Source organism: Entelurus aequoreus, linkage group LG15 (genome assembly GCF_033978785.1).
Source record: "Entelurus aequoreus isolate RoL-2023_Sb linkage group LG15, RoL_Eaeq_v1.1, whole genome shotgun sequence".
Lineage (NCBI taxonomy): Eukaryota > Metazoa > Chordata > Actinopteri > Syngnathiformes > Syngnathidae > Entelurus > Entelurus aequoreus.
The window spans coordinates 39,925,125-39,942,334 of NC_084745.1; the positions used below are offsets into that span (position 1 = coordinate 39,925,125).

General features: G+C 42.6%; 1 protein-coding gene across 2 annotated transcripts in view; it reads left to right on the forward strand.

The window, feature by feature from the left end:
• Window positions 1-17,210, forward strand: part of sspo (SCO-spondin) — a 343,053-nt gene that overhangs the window by 196,041 nt on the left and 129,802 nt on the right. For both annotated transcript variants that reach the window (XM_062021522.1, XM_062021521.1), the window contains 8 exons: window positions 4,947-5,083; window positions 5,228-5,322; window positions 5,439-5,488; window positions 5,569-5,739; window positions 9,511-9,681; window positions 9,776-9,855; window positions 15,111-15,280; window positions 15,355-15,401. In XM_062021522.1, coding sequence (XP_061877506.1) covers window positions 4,947-5,083; window positions 5,228-5,322; window positions 5,439-5,488; window positions 5,569-5,739; window positions 9,511-9,681; window positions 9,776-9,855; window positions 15,111-15,280; window positions 15,355-15,401 — 921 coding nt within the window. The remainder of the gene's footprint in view (window positions 1-4,946; window positions 5,084-5,227; window positions 5,323-5,438; window positions 5,489-5,568; window positions 5,740-9,510; window positions 9,682-9,775; window positions 9,856-15,110; window positions 15,281-15,354; window positions 15,402-17,210) is intronic.

A 17,210-nucleotide genomic window follows, 5' to 3' on the forward strand; every position in this document is an offset into this window, starting at 1 on the left:
ATATTCCTTTAATTATTACCTCCTGCTTCGATTGAAAGTCCAGTTTAGAAAACTGTTTTATTTTAGATACCGGTATGTAATCCTCCATGTTAAAAGTTCAGGCAGAGGAAAAAAAAAAAATCTCTTGCTGCGTGTGTTCACTTCTTCTGCAGTACCGGAAGTCGCAAGAAGGATCACTAGCGCGGCAGCGCCCTCTACCACCAGGAGGCGGGAGTCATTTAATGACTTATACAGTATTTCACACACGCAGCTACGGTATATTAATAAAACATAGCTGCTTACTGTTCTCTTTTGCATACTGTACCGGTATTCAATAGCTTGGACCTTAAATCCTACTGAAAAGCTCTTTATCTTTTTTCCTTTGTGCGATTGTAAACTACTGAAAGCAGCTTCCTCCATTTTGAAAATGAGGACAGATGCGTCACTAGTGACGTAACGAATTTGACCCGGTGGAAGTTCTAGCCATATGCTAAATATTTTGCGAAACGAGTTTGACCCGGCGAAAATTATAGACATGCGATAATAAAATTAATATTTTGCGAAACATATTTGATCCAGCTTCAATAATAAACCGGCGATAAGGCCAAGCATGCGTTAATTATTTTGAGAAACGAGTTTGACCCGGCAGTAATTCTAGACGTGCGAATACTATATTCCCTGCGCCAATTCAAGGAAATACGGTAGATCTCTTGATGCGAAAACCACACTGAGACTCCGAGTAGACTCGCTCAGCCAATTTCTGCAGACGGATCAAGATGACCCTGGCGAAGACTTTGCCAACAACGCTGAGGAGAGAGAGGCCTCTGTAATTGTTGCAGTAATTTCTCTCTCCTTTGTTGTTGTAGAGGGTGATGATCTTGGCGTCCCTCATGTCCTGGGGCACGGCCCCTCCTTCCCAACGCTGGCATAAGACCTGGTGCAGCGGAAGTAGTAGGGTGGTTTTGCAGTTCTTGATGAGGTCAGGAGGAATAACATCACTGCCGGGGGCTTTGCATGAGGTCAGACTGTCAATGGCCTTACTGAGCTTAGTGTTGGCTCGGCATCAAGGTCTACCATGGTTGGCAGGCACCCGATGACATCAAGGGCTGAGCTGGACACAGTGTTCTGCCTGGAGTAGAGGTTGATGTAATGTTCCACCAATCTCTCCATCTGTTGGCTTTTATCGGTGATCAGATCGCCGGTGGTAGATTTTAGGGGGGCCGTCTTGCTCTGTGGTGGTTCCAGTGCCTTCTTGATGTCATCGTACATTCCTTTGATGTTTCCTGAGGCAGCAGCGTTCTGGAATTCTGTGCTGAGTTCTTGCCAGTATTCGTTTGCACAGCGCCTAGCTGTCTGTTGTGCTTTGCTCCTGGCAGCTCTGATGGTTTGCAGGTTCTGTTTGCTGGGTGACTGCTTATATTTGGCAAGGGTGACACGCCTTGCTTCGATCACGGGTGACATCTTGGTCGACTTGGCATCAAACCAGTCGTGTCATTTCGAGGTCTTCTTCCCAAAGCTTGCCAGAGCTGTGTGATGTATAGTATCCCGCAGTACTTCCCACTTCTCTTTAGCGGTGTCACATGACTGGGTGGTGCTCACTTCCTTCTCAAAGGCGGCAGTAAACTGCTTTACAAGAATTGGCTGGGACATCTTACTGACGTTGTTACGGGGGTTACCCTGATTCCTGGATCAATGAATCCTCTTTTGGTTGCAGCCTCATCTCGCAGCGGAGCAGAGAGTGGTCCGTATCGCAGTCTGCGCTGTGAAAAGAGCGTGTGTGAAGGACACATTTTATGGCGGTGCGCCTGACTAGGATGAGGTCCAGCTGGTGCCAGTGTTTGGAGCGAGGGTGTCTGCAGGAAACCTTGTGTTGGGGCTTGGACTGGATGTACACGTTTGTGACGCATAGCTTGTGGAAAGTGCGCAGTTCGAGCAGGCGCTGCCCATCCTCGTTCATCTTTCCCATCTCAAATTTGCCGAGGCATAAGGGGCACGAGTCGTGATCCGCCCCCACTCTGGCGTTGAAGTCGCCCAATAGAACAAGTTGTTCCTTACTGGGGACGCTGCTGATGATGGAGGCGAAGTTCTCGTAGAAGCGGTCCTTGGTGTCTGGGGTGGAGGACAGTGTCGGGGCGTACACGCTCACAAGGGTCACGAGGCCTTCGGTGGTGTTGAGGCGAAGAGTGAGGAGTCGTCCTGAGCCGTTGCTGCCTTGCTCCACCGTATTCAGCAGGCTGTTCTTCACGGCAAAGCCTACGCCATGTTACCACGGCTCTTTGGAGCTCTTTTCTTGCCGGAGGAAGGTGTAATCATTCTCTTTCATCGTACCCGAATCTGCCAGCCGTGTTTCTTGGAGGGTGGCAATGTCCACATTCAGTCTGTGGAGTTTGTCGTTGATGACCGCAGTTTTCCTGAGATCACTGATGTCTGTGAAGTACGTAGAAAGGCCGGTGGTCATCATAGTCCGGACATTCCAGCAGGCCAGTTTGAAAGATGGTCTCTTTTGCTTGGTCGGTTTTTGGCTGGTGCGGAGGATTCAGTCTACCATTCAGGTAGTTCCCTATCCCCATGCACCCAATGGGGAGGGTAGACCGTAGCGGGACAGCACCTTGCTGACTGGGGGCTGCCCAGCTTGAGGCGGGCGGTAGCTGTCCAGTGGGATACAAGGATCCCTCCCACTGTCGAGAGAAACCCCTAGTGCCACGCTCTACGGCAACGTATCACCGGTAACTGTTGCTCCCCGTATTGTGTCTATGCCGTAGGCGAAGCTGGAGTGTCCTCTCCAGGTTTTGGTGGTCGGACACTAGCCAGGGCGAGTTGATGTGGAGGACAGGCAGTTTGTCCCACCTCTCCACGTCGTTAGTGGATCCAAAGGAACAGTCAGGCTTTTACAATTTGGCACCAGCGATGTTGCAGGAGCTGCCGGGACGAGGTTGCAAGCAACAACGGGACCGCCTTAGGGGCTCTGACTGCGGATTTTTTCCTCCAGTTTTACTCCTGAGGCCTTTTCCATGTCTGGATATAGCCGCAAGGCAGCCTAGGTTTGGAATCTGAGTTTTCCTTCTCCAAGACAGATTGCCATCCCAGGCTGACGAGCACTGTCCGCTCAAAACAACTGGTTTTACGGCGCCAGTGATTCATTCGCCTTCGCCCCTTTTCCTGTCAGTAACAGCCGTTCCGCCGGGCTAGAAGCTAGCCACACGAGCAGGCCAGGAGTTGTACTTGGTTGTCAGAGGCTTTTTGATTCTTGCGTCATACATTGATTTGAATCAAATACAAGCAGTCATGAAAGGTAAAGTATTCGCCGTGCGAGTAAGAGTGAAGATCCGCCTCAACAAGCCCAGGGAGTGTGCATTATCACAGCGTGCAGAAAACCTCCAGAAGTGTGCAGGCCAATCACTTCCATAAGTGCTAAGAAAACACAACTTATATATACTCTATTGTCGTTTGCCAACACTACTTGTTTTACTTATTTCACCAGGAAGGCAAAGTGTGGCCTGGGAGCCATCTGCTGAACACACCTCTTGTTTTTGGCATGTTGTAGATATATAAATAATTAAATAAACAAATGTAAATAAACACACATGTAAAAATAGAGGAAAAAGACAAACATAATAAGAAATTTGTTACTAATAATGAATAAAAACACAAAGCTTTGTCTTTAAATATATGTTTTTGTCTTTTTACTAGCCTATTTCATTCCAAGTGACATAATGACGTCACACTACCACCATATTGAAAAAATATTTATAACAATATTATTTTTTGTATACTTTTGTTATTTATGATCATATTTATAAGTACAGTAGTGTTTGTTTTTTTGTACGCGGGAGGAAATAAAACACTGCTGTTCTTTTTTGAATGTATAATTACCTCTTGGCAGCTGATACCGCAATTTATGTTCTTTGCAAAAAGATGTCAAAGCGCAGTGATCTTAAATATTTGATACTTTGAAACACTTTGCAATAAAGTCGTAAACTTAAAGGGTACCTATTATGCAAAAACAACTTGTCTTACTTATTCGTACCTGTTTTTGTGTACTCAAACCATGGAAGCGTCGTGGAGATATTACTAAAACAATATTGCCTTCATTCATACTTCTTCCAAATGAGCCATTTGGAATTTGGCCAATTTGTGACGTGTTTCCCATTGCTATCGTTAGCAGATATCTTCATGTATAGTAACGTTTTACTCACAGAGCTTTGCCCGAGTCCGCTATTGTAGTCTGACATTGTAGTCAATAAGTTATTTATTTTTCTCTATCATCTTGTTAATGGGCAGACGAGCTCGTACATGGACGTGCTTCCTCCGCTGTTGCCATTTCTAATACAAAGTAGCATATAGTTTGAATTTATATCTGTCAGTATGGAAGCATTAAAAACTACAACATGGCTGATGGGGAGAAGATGCAGTCAAAGTGGAGGCACGTAAATAAGACCACCCACAAAATGGCGCATCCTGAAGAGATGGTCAGAAAGCAGCTTGAAGATGGTCTGTAAAACATCATCTATGCAAAATGTTGACCAAAGAACCACCATTACATGTTATGTAGACCACAAGGAAGTGTTTCAAATCCCCACTTAAGAACTTTCAGTTTTTGTTGATTTTGGTAGCCGCAGTGGGCGGTAGTGTTTTTTGCCTGAAGGAAGACCACATTTCCCATAGCATCGTAAATCGTCAGAAACTACTGTCATGTACAGACGAGGGGAACAATGAGAAACCTTGGAAGGGACGGCAGATGTGGGACCTCTGGGACCACCCCCAAATTCTGTTATTGTGACAACCCTACTTTATTGCTACTCCCTGTCTGTAGGAGGCAGTGTCTATGTGCCTGCCTGGGGATTGCTGAGCTATAATAACTAAACTCATAGCATTCACAATATCACAATATCGTCCTGGTATTTGTGGTAATCCATGGAAATTGTGTGATTAGTTGACCTATTTGTAATGATGAATAATTTTTTCAGATGCTGGCAGAGTGTGTCCGGCAGGTCAGCAGTGGGAGCAATGTGTGAGGGGAGCAGTGTCGTGTTCAGATGTCACAATGGGCCTCAGTCGTAACTGTACACCAGGCTGCCAGTGTCCACCTGGGACTTTCCAACAGGTCGGTGTTGAGGTTCAACCACAATAGAAAGACTCTCTTTCCCACCACCACCACCACACACACACACACACACACACACACACACACACACACACACACACACACACACACAGACTGTCGTTACTTTTCTTTATCTGGCCCTAGGATGGAACGTGCGTCCATGAATCTGAGTGTCGCTGTGATGTTGATGGAGAGAAATATAAACCAGGAGAAATTGTTCCCTCAGACTGCAAAAACTGGCAAGTAAAACACAATTTTAATACGTTACTGTTTAATTTAATCAAACATTTTTAGTTTTAGTTTAGTCGCTCAACATTCGTCAAACATTAAAAAAAAGTCTGTGCTTATATTACAGTACATGTGAAGCGGGGAGACTAGTAAACTGCTCTCAAGCCATCTGTAATGGTAAAATGATGACGATTATTATTGTTGCTCAAGTAAGCTATTAGCTTTGATTTGAAGTACTGGTGTAATATTTTTCACAGTTGATGGGCAGTGGTCCTTGTGGACTCCGTGGGGTCACTGCTCAGTGTCATGTGGAGCAGGTCTGCAGTCCAGATATCGCTTCTGTTCCAGCCCTCAGCGCTCTGGCAGCGGCTTGTCATGTCTGGGACCCAATCGTGAGGACAGAGTCTGTGTCAACACATTGTGTGACCGTAAGTTTGTCACCTTCACACCGTATTGACCCAGATATAAGACAAATGTACTTTAAGACCACCACTCTTTGTTGTAATGTGGTGTCGGAGGGCAAAATGATAGGAAGACAGACTTTCAATTTGTTGGAAGTGTGGCGTGTTTATTGACAAAGCATGTCTTAAACACTCGTAAAACCGATCAAAAAATCAAAGTAGCAACTTAAACAATCAAAAGTACAAAGCAAATAATCTACCGTAAATTTCGGACTATAAGTCGCTCCGGAGTATAAGTCGCACCGGCCGAAAATGCATAATAAAGAAGGAAAAAAACATATATAAGTCGCACTGGAGTATAAGTCACATTTTTTGGGGAAATGTATTTGATAAAACCCAACACCAAGAATAGACATTTGAAAGGCAATTTAAAATAAATAAAGAATAGTGAACAACAGGCTGAATAAGTGTACGTTATATGACGCATAAATAACCAACTGAGAACGTGCCTGGTATGTTAACGTAAGAGTCATTCAAATAACTATACCATATAGAACATGCTATACGTTTATCAAACAATCTGTCACTCCTAATCGCTAAATCCGATGAAATCTTATACGTCTAGTCTCTTACGCGAATGAGCTAAATAATATTATTTGATATTTTACGGTAATGTGTTAATAATTTCACACATAAGTCGCTCCTGAGTATAAGTCGCACCCCCGGCCAAACTATGAAAAAAACTGCGACTTATAGTCCGAATAATACGGTACTCACTCCAATCAAGGAAGGAAAGCATGTGTTTTGGCATCAGCATGTCTGAATTGTTCACAACAAAATAAAATGTCTGCTCTTTTATATGACTTCCCATACTACCTGGCATGCACCACTGTTACCCACAGGTTTGCTTACCAAAATAATCAAGTCAAACAGTTAGCCTACAATAGCTTGTCGTCATAGTGTTAAAATAAAGGAACCCTCATATCTCTCTGAACCAAACCTAAGATGAATCTAAATAGAAAACAAACTACCCCCTGTGAGTTGGTATGATCTGATGTTGTCTGTGATGACATCATCAACCTCACAAAACCAGGAAATACCTGGGGGCTCCGCCGCAAACATTTCTGAAGATGAGCTTCCACCACATGTAATTATCTTGCAACAGTTAAATTAATACATTTATCTGATACAAATTGATACCAGTACTCTTTTAAATGCTAGCAAACCAATAACATAATGATGTGAATTAGACCTGTTGAGACACTCTTTTTTAAGTAAAATGTTTCTTAAAACAAAATTAATTATTCATATTTTATTTATCATATTTTGGAGATGTTCATCTTTGGTCATCGTTACCGTCAAATTAGCACCTTTGCGAAGAGGCATTATGGTTATTATTATGGTTTGAAAATGAAAATGCTGACCATAAACACCAATACGCTATTACAAGTTACTACTACTCCAAGAAACTAAAATACACTACTACAAGTACAACAACTACAATATATTACTTCAACTACAAGAAACTACAATACAATACTACAAGTACCACAACTACAAGAAACTACAAAACACTACTACAACTACAAGAAACTTCAAGACTCTGCTATAGCTACAAGAAAGTACACTACACTACTACAAGTGTTACAACTACAAGAAATTTAGCAAACATTTTCAGGACTGTGTTACAATAAATCTGCCATGAAGCGTTTGCGGATTGAAGTGGGGAAAGATAGACCTGTTCAAACGCGCGGATGGGGATGGTGTGGTTCTTGTGGGACAGGGATGGTGTTTGGTGTTTCCTCTACCATGACAGTGCGTTGGGTGGCCGTTTCTTTGGGTTGTTAGAAGTGCAACTTGGTTGGGGGACTTTGGCGCGTGTATGGGTACCTAATTGGCGCATTGAGTGATGTTGCAATGATGGTGATGGCCGTAATTATTTTAGGTCGCCGTGACTTTGTTAGGTCGTTTTGTTTTTTGTTTTGATTGTGTGTATTTGAAGTCCACTGCCAGGGGCGGGGCCGGTTTGTTTGTTTTTGGTTATGGTTTTCGTTTGGATGCGGGATTATGCTCAAGTCGGTACGCCAAGAGGTGCCTGGATTTGGGGGGTTGGCCTCTTCGCCGTACGTCTCGGTTGCCTCCTGCATGTGCTTGGGGGGCTTCGGGGGCTGTGTGTCGGCTCACCCTCCTCCTACTTACAGCACACACATCTAGAGGACTTTGAGGAACTGGCCTCCTGGTAGGCGTGATGGGGGGATGAGGACGCCTCCATGGGGCTCCAGTCCTCCTGACTTGTCCCCTGCTCGTCCATCCCTCAATTTTAACTGCATGTTGGACACTTAGGGTTTGGGGACCCACCATGTCCCTGTTACCCCCCAATTTTAATCGCATTATTGGTCTGCTATGTTTATGGGCAGAGTTTTGCGCCTGGTTGCAATCATGGCCGGGGGCAGTGGGGTAGGTTCTGTCTTTGTTGGGGAGAGATTGGGGAACCCTCAGGTGTACTGGGCAATGGGTGGAATGGCTAAATGGAGTTGTTGTGGATGGGGTGGTCTCGGTTGTCATTGTTGTGTGAAGTCCGCTTCCTGTTTGGCGGGGTTCATGTCTGCTTCGGTTTCGCGCTGCGGGGTTTGTAACAATGGCTTGGTGCGGGGGAAACTCAGCCTTTTTGTTTGCCGTGGCTCGGTTGTTTGGGCAGTGGTGTGTTTGTGCGGGTTTGGATTGGGAAATGGAGTTTCTTTTTGGGGGGTGACGTTGATGTTTCTGGTTTGCATGATGGCGTTTGGGCTGGTTAGCAAACTGGAGCTGGTTGGTCTCAATGGTTTTGTTGCCGTGTGGTTGTCGGTCACGGTTTGTCTGTGGTTTTGTTTTGGTGCGGTGGTGCTGGTTGTCGGGGGGTTTTGCAGTGGTTGTCTTTGCTGCCGCCACTACATGTACTACAACTACCTGTACAAGAAATTACAATTCACTACTACAAGTACGACAGCTACAAGAAACTACTACAAGCTACTACAACTACAAGAAAAAACAATACCCGACTACAATAATTACAACTACAAGAAAGTAAAATACACTACTACAAGTACTACAAATACAATAAACTACAATAAGCTACTACAACCTCAAGAAACTACAATACACTACTACAAGTACTACAACTACAAGATACTACAAAATGCTACTACAACTACAAGAATGTACTATACATTATTACATGCGTTACAAATGCAATACACTAATACAACTACAAGAAAGTATAATATACTACGACGAGCACTACAACTACAATAAACTACAATACGCTACTACAACTACAAGAAAGTATAATACACAACTACAAAAAAGTACAATACGCTATTTCTACTACAAGAAAATAGAATACACTACTGAAATAACAAACTACTAAAAACTACAATACGGTACTAAAACTACAAGAAAGTATAATACACTACTACAAAATCTACAACCACAAGAAACTACAATACGCTACTACAACTAAAAGAAAATACAATACACTGCTACAAGTAATACAACTACAATACACTACAACAGCTACAATAAAGTGCAATACATTACTAGTGTTGTAGTGTTAGAATAACAAGAAACATAAATACTTTCTGGACTGTGTTACAGTTAATCTACAATGAAAAGTATTATTGATCATACATTTTGTAAGGTGGTAGAGTGACATAATTAGCAGATGATACATTACTTGTTTCCTAATTGTAGTATAATAGGATAATAATAGAATGTAAAATATAAAAGACTGATAGAATGTGTATTGTTGGCGTGTTGAAGGTGATGGTAGTTGGGGTCCATGGAGTGACTGGACAGAGTGTACCAAGTCTTGTGGTGGAGGTGTTCACAGCCGCAGGAGAGAATGTGACAGTCCAAGTCCAGAAGCAGATGGAAATTACTGTGAGGGTCTTGGAACAGATATCAAAGCCTGTAACACCAACCACTGCCCAGGTAAATTTGTGTGTGTTTATTTACATTCATGAGCATTTTATCAGAACATCCCTCATGTGCACAACTTTAACCAACAACATTGCTGTGATTTCAGTGGCGCCGTGCTCCAAGGTGCCTGGTACTGTGTTTAGTAGCTGTGGTCCTTCTTGTCCACGCTCCTGTGATGACCTGGCAGTATGTAGCACTCAAGTTCATTTACTTCACACAAAAAAATACCACACACATGCTGATTGTCGTAACTGTACTGCACAAAATAATGTGGTGTATAAATAATTGTGTTAAACATTTAATGCAAACATACCTGTAGTAACCTACGGAGGTCTGATTTCACATTTAAGGAGTTTTATTTTGATCTCTTCAATGCAGTGTGAAGTACAGCCTAACTAATTTCTTCTTCTGGTTCATCTAAATCAGGGGTCCCCAAACTTTTCTACTGTATGTATATATATATTATATATATATATATATATATATATATATATGTATATATGTATATGCGTTAGGTCAGGAAAAAACACAGAGGCTATTTCATCCCTTCAAACCTCTACCCCGGTACCCCTATATTTCGTATTGAGCACTGTCTCATGGATAAACCACAGAAACCTTGACTATACATGTATCTCGAATATATATATATATATATATATATATATATATATATATATATATATATATATATATATATATATATATATATATATATATATATATATATATATATATTCAGAGTGCAATGATGTCACGTTATCGAAGGGAAAATGCATTTTTTTAAAAAATATGATTTGCCTGAGCAGCTAGGAGACACCGAGATTAACAAGCGGTAGAAAATGGATTAGAAAGGACAGATAAAAAAAAAAAAAAAGAAAACTTTTTTTTTTTTGGAAGTCTTTAAGATAACCAGGTAACTTGACTTCCCTTTTTGACAGTCTCTTCACTGGTATTTAGTTTGCCACAGTTCTGTTCCCAGCATCTGAAACTTCTAACAGCTTCTGCAGCTCCTGGCTCTTCAAACTGTTCATCACTGAGCACTACCTCCTCGGCATCCAACCAGGCTTTATCTTTTGTTTTGGGCCGAGTCAAAGCAGTCTGCAGTTCATGTCCACTTTCTCGCCCCTGGTGGTGAACATGAATCTGATCCACATGTCTCCTTTCTAATCTTCCATCACCCAGCATCACCTTGTATAACACTGATCCTGTCACCGACTCAATATTTCCTGGAATCCACTCGGGTCCAAAACTTAAGTTCTGGGTCAGCACTGAATCTCCGCTTTCAAACCAGCGTTCTTTTGCCCTCTTGTCTTTCTTGTTTGTTCTGCACTCTTTTTCTCTGGTCTGGATGGATAAAATCCAAACTGCAACGTAGCTTCGTCCAAGCAGCTCTGCTGGTGATAGGCCCGTTGTCGTGTGAGGTGTCACTCTGTAACTGAATAACAATATGGCTACTTTAGCTGTCAGTGTGCCTTCTGAACATTTTTTCATCATTCTCTTAAATGTTTGTACTCCTCGCTCTGCTAACCCGTTACTGGACGCATGATAGGGTCCAGAGGTCACATGACGCATACCATTTTTACTCAGGAAAGCTTTGACCTCTTCACTGATGAACCAAGTGCCATTATCAGACACCAACAACTCAGGCAGTTCGTGGTTACTGAAACTGGTACACAGGCACTCGATTGTGGTGGCTGACACAGCAGAGTTCACTGGGTACATGTCCATCCATTTTGAATGTGCATCTATGAGGAAAGATCCAGCATAATCCACATGTATACGACTCCAGGGCTGGTTGGGCCAAAATCAAGGATGTAATGGGGCTGGTGCCGGAACGTTGCGATGCTCCTGACATGTTATGCAGGCTTTTACAGCATCCTCGATCTCTTTGTCCAGCTTTGGCCACCATACATAGCAACTAGCCAATGCTTTCATTCTGGACACTCCCGGGTGGCATTGACAAAGTTGTCTCATGACACTTCTTTGGCCTGGTTTTGGCACAACCAATTTGACCCCCACATCACACAGCCATTTTGAACACTGAGTTCAAATTACCTCACCTCAGAAGATGCAAACTCCTCTCCATTTTCTTTTGCTAACCAGCCATTGTGAATCATTTCCCGCACTCTCACGAGCACTGGATCTTTTTCTGTCCATGCTTTTACTTGATCACCACAAGTCCTTCTTCATCCAGTTGTGAGTAGTTTTCGTCCGCTGCCTTTAATGTTTGCGGGGCAAAACCTATGGGTCTCTCTGTTCCATCTGGCCTGTGGTGTGACAGTACAGCACCCACCCTGTATGGTGATGCGTCACAGGATAGCACAATGTCCTTATCTGGATCATAATGCACAAGCACCTGAGCTGACTGCATAAGTTTTTTGGATTTTTTAAAAAGCTGTTTGTTGTGCATCTCCCCACTGCCACTTGGTGTCTTTGTAGACCACTTGGAGCCATACAGTAGACAGATTCGGTAAAAACTTGTTATAGTAATTTAACAGTCCCAGATATGCCTTCAACTCTGTCACATTTGTAGGTGGGGGTGCCTCTTTGATCGCTTCCACCTTCTCATGCACTGAGTGCAATCCTGTTGCGTCCACTTTGTGACCCAAGAATATCACTTCCTCACTAATGATCACACACTTGGTCTTCTTGAGTCTTAGACCAGCCTCCTGCAGTCGTTTCAGCACCAGAGTCAGAGTCTGCAGGTGCTCTTTGTCAACTTTTCCTGTCAGCAGGATGTCATCCAAGAATATGGTCACATGAGGGATGCCTTGCAGTAGTCCCTCCATGGTCCGTTGGAAAATAGCCAGACATGATGAAACACCAAAGGGTAGTACTCTGTATGTGAACAACCCCTTGTGTGTATTTATAGTCACATACTTTTTCTCTTCCTCATCCAATGGGATCTGGTGGTAGGGGTGCCTGAGATATAACTTTGTAAATGTCTGTCCCCCTGAAAGAACGGCAAACATGTCCTCAATTCTGAGAATTGGGTACTGCTCCAGTTTTGAGATCTGGTTCACGGTCAGTTTGTAGTCTCCGCATAGCCATGCTGTGCCATCTGACTTCAACAAAAGGGACCACCGGTACTGCTCACTCAGCATATTTCAATTATTTAGTTCAGCTTCAACTCTTCCTCTCATTGCATACGGAACGGGTCTGGCCTTAAAAAACCTGGGAGCTGCTTCCTTGTCCACATATATTTTTGCTGGGGAGCCTCTGAATCTCCCTACTTTGTCTTAGAAAACGTCCCCAAACTTCCCCAGTACCTCCCCCAAAGTCTATTCCTTACCCTGGGGTATATGTGGCTTATATGGAGTCTCTCTCTGAACCTAGTGGATCTGTGTTTCTAGTCTCCTCTGTATACCTAGCCTCCTAATCCAGTACCTGCCTACCCGACTAGGGCCTGCACCTGCCACCACTACCGATGGTACGTTTTCCACCTGCTGTTTATGCTGTACTTTTACCACTGCTGCTCCCAACACCTCAACTGTAGTCCTGTGTGTGTTCAACCTGACTTTATATCGGCGTAGCTCTGGCACTCCCTTACCCCAGATGGTTTTGTGTACTGCGTAGTTCACTAATGTTACCCCACAACCTAAATCCATTTTAACTTTCTGCTTATCCCCATTAACAGTTAATGTTTGTATGAACGATTCCCCAGCTGGTATGTTTAGTTCCTCTAATTTGTACAGCGTGAACATGCCCCCATCTTCATCTATGTCATCTTTTTTTCCTTCCCCTGGTTGACAGTGTGTTCCCTGAACTTTCCCTTGTTTTCCATTTTGGCCACCCACTCTTCCAGCCTGTGAAGTACTAGCTGAGACATTTGACCAACACACTTTTTGAATGTGGCCCATTTTACCACATGAGTCACTTCAATAAACCTACAGTCCCCAGCCCTGTGCTGCTCACTTCCACACCTGTAACAAGCGTTATATGAGTGCTGCTGCTTCGTATGAAACTGCTTTGCAGACAATTTGTGCACTGGTTGAGGCGCCCTCATGTGGGGGGGTGTAGACTCCAACGACTTATGCCAACTTCAGCCCTCTCTCCATGGTCAAATCTGGTTCTGACAACAGTCATTGTTGAATGCGATCATCCCCGTTCCCACAAACCAGTCTGTCACGCAGCATCTCTGACAATTTATCTCCATAGTTGCAATCCAGCGCTAATTTCCTTGGCACTGCTCTATGTATTCCATTACCGTTTCTTCAGGCTTCCTTATTCCTGGAATTAAGCGTGAACCGTTGCATAATTTCGCTGGTTTTGGGGTTGAAACGGTCCCTTAAAATCCTGACCAGTTCCCCATATGTCATGTCTCCTGGCTTGGCGGGACTGACGAGGTTCCTTCACAGGGCTATACGTCTGACTTCTCACTGAACTGAGCAATATAGTTTTCTACTGATATTGCTTCTGTGATGTCAGTCGCTTAAAAAAAAATATTGGAGAACCTCACAATATTCTTACCACGTCTGCATCTTGCTGTCGAACGTAAGCGGTGCTAACCATCAAGGCAGTCGCCATGTTAATTCGGGGGGAAAAAAATCAGTTTGTTGCTCTAGCTTCTAACTCTCTTGCTTGCATCCGCTTTCGTTTATACTCCTCACCTTTATGTAGTAACCTACGGAAGTCTTATTTCACATTTAAGGAATTTTATTTCGATCTCTTCAATACAGTGTGCTGTACAACCTAACTGTGTAGATTTCTTCTGGTTCGTCTATATGTTGCTCAACCCTAACAACAGAGCATTGTGACCACCTAGTGGACCAACGGATGCACGTATTTAAACTACCCTTTGCCCAGTTATTACATCACCTATGGCCGATTGTGGTCAAATTCACTGCACACATACTGTACTCTATGACTAATTTTTGTAAACATTTACTGCACACATACTGTAGTGCAGAAATCTTCAACATATATTTTGGCTGATTAGACTTTTTAAAAGTAAAAACATTAATAAATTATTATACTGTTTTATTATATACATATTAGCACTTAAGCTAAATAGCGTTTAGCAATCTATTTGCCAGTTAGCGACTAACCTGCCAGCTGCCAGTGAGCTAATAACGGCACTATACTGTAATAATAGTATTGCACAATAACAAGGTACTTTTAAGACCAGTTTGATTTAAAACGCAAATTTATACAGCTTATATCAGTAGTGGTATAAAAAACTGGATCAGTTTTGGGGGTCAAGCACACTAGTTGCTAGCTAGCTAATAGTGGCGCTATACTGTATTCTTTGAATATCTTAGTAGTGCACAATATATCAAGGTACCTTTTAGGACCCGTTTAAATTAAAACACAATTTTGTACAGGATATATAAGGGTCCCCAGTGTATCTCTTGTTCAGTTTGGGGTTCATTGGCCTGGAAAACGATTAAGACCCCTGCTCTAGTGTATGACTAATGTTTGTGTAATTTTCTGTTGCACAGCACTGCGAGTGGCTTTGTGAGCCCGGGTGCTACTGTACAGGAGGAATGGTCCTGTCAGCTAATGGTACAGTTTGTTTAGAGCGAGACAAATGTCCCTGCCTTGATCTTACAACTGGACGTCGGCTGGAGCCTGGAGACGTCACTTTGGCCGCGGATGGCTGTAATAACTGGTCAGACACATGCACACATGTAGAAATATGAACACACATGATGTCACAACTCATGGATTTCTCGTTGATTTCAGCACCTGTGAGGGGGGGAAGCTGAACTGCACCCAAAAACCTTGTCCAGGTGAGTGAGCAGCTGCAAAACCTACAGAGACCTACAGTGACTAAATATGTGAACATTTTCAATCACTTATCTCAAAGATATGTGTATGGTGCAATTTGTGAAATGTTTGGACAGTAACACAATACAGAAAGCAAGGTACATAAAAGGCATGGTTTGATAAGTGTGAGATGGAAGAACTTGGTGGCCCAAAGCCGGTCAAGCATTTTTGGTTTGAACTAGGATGACGATTGTGATCTAGGTGTCTCATGACCTTTGACCTCAAACACTGGTCTGGAAGAATGAACCAAAAATCTCAAATATAGAGATGATTCCAGCTATTTACAGGGTTATGTTGTAAAATATCTAATTACACAATTACAGTTGGGGATGGGAAATTATACGATTTTTGTGGTTACGATTTCACTTTCGATTCTTCTTAACTACTTAGTTCTTTATCGGTTCTCCTATCGATTCTTATTTGGAAAAAGAGATAACAAAAATATGGATTAGCATCAATTTTGTTTAGTTTAGCACCAACTCGTGAATAAAAAAAAATCTGTAGATTGTAACAAAATAAAACGTGGAAATTACACAAGAATGTAACATTTCGTAAGATTTTTAAAACTTTTAAGAAACTTTGTCATCGGCCTAGAAAATATACAGCTCAATATACCGTGCAAACTTTTATTTAGATTTACAAGGTGAAACTAGTATAATAACAGGCTCATAACATGCAATATAAGATATTTCAAGCCTTATGATATAATGTTGATATTTATGAAAATCTCAGAAAATGTGTTTGTTTTTTTTTGTTTTTTAAATTGTACGCCATGATCATCAAAATTATAAGAAAGGCTTGACATGTCACTTTGCATGTAATGACCTTGTATTGTCAGGATTCAGACAAGGAGGCCAGGACCCAGTCGCAGAGTATAATTCCAAAAAAGGGTTTATTTACAAAGTAACAACAAAAGTACAGTCCATCGAGAAATATAGCAACAAAGTACCAACTGAAAACTATTCTAAGGAAAAGTGACAACAGAAAATGGCTGAACAGAAAATCACCGTTAATATGGGAAAAAGGCGAGAGCAAAAAGTACAACAAAAAAGGTGACAAGGCACCAAACTCACAAAAGCGGGGTTCCAACACAGGCGCGTGAACACGTGGGTCAAAGGCAGGAGATCTCGGAGAGCACTGGTGAGACACTAGAGTCAAAGACAGTAATCCAGCACTGGAGACAAAGGGAGGGTGGCTTAAGAAGCTGGTTGATTAGCCCAAACGAGCTGCAGGTGTGTGTGTGGAGTTCTGTGCTCCCAGAGATCGCCCCGCCCCTCGGCACTCACTGCAGGAAGAGAGAGAAGGATCAGACACAACACAGAAAATCAGGCCCAAAACATATATCACATATTAGTTTCACATTTGAATGTGAAGTGCAGACATAAATTGACTTTAACACAATATTAAAGGCCTACTGAATTTTTATTTATTTATTTAAACGGGAATAGCAGATCCATTCTATGTGTCATACTTGATCATTTCGCGATATTGCCATATTTTTGCTGAAAGGATTTAGTAGAGAAAATCGACGATAAAGTTCGCAACTTTTGCTCGCTGATAAAAAAAAGCCTTGCCTGTACCGGAAGTAGCGTGACGTCACAGGAGCTAGTATTCCTCACAATTCCCCATTGTTTACAATGGAGCGAGAGAGATTCGGACCTAGAAAGTGATGATTACCCCATTAATTTGAGCGAGGATGAAAGATTCATAGATGAGGAACGTTACAGTGAACGACTTGAGAGGCAGTGATGGACGTATCTTTTTTTGCTCTG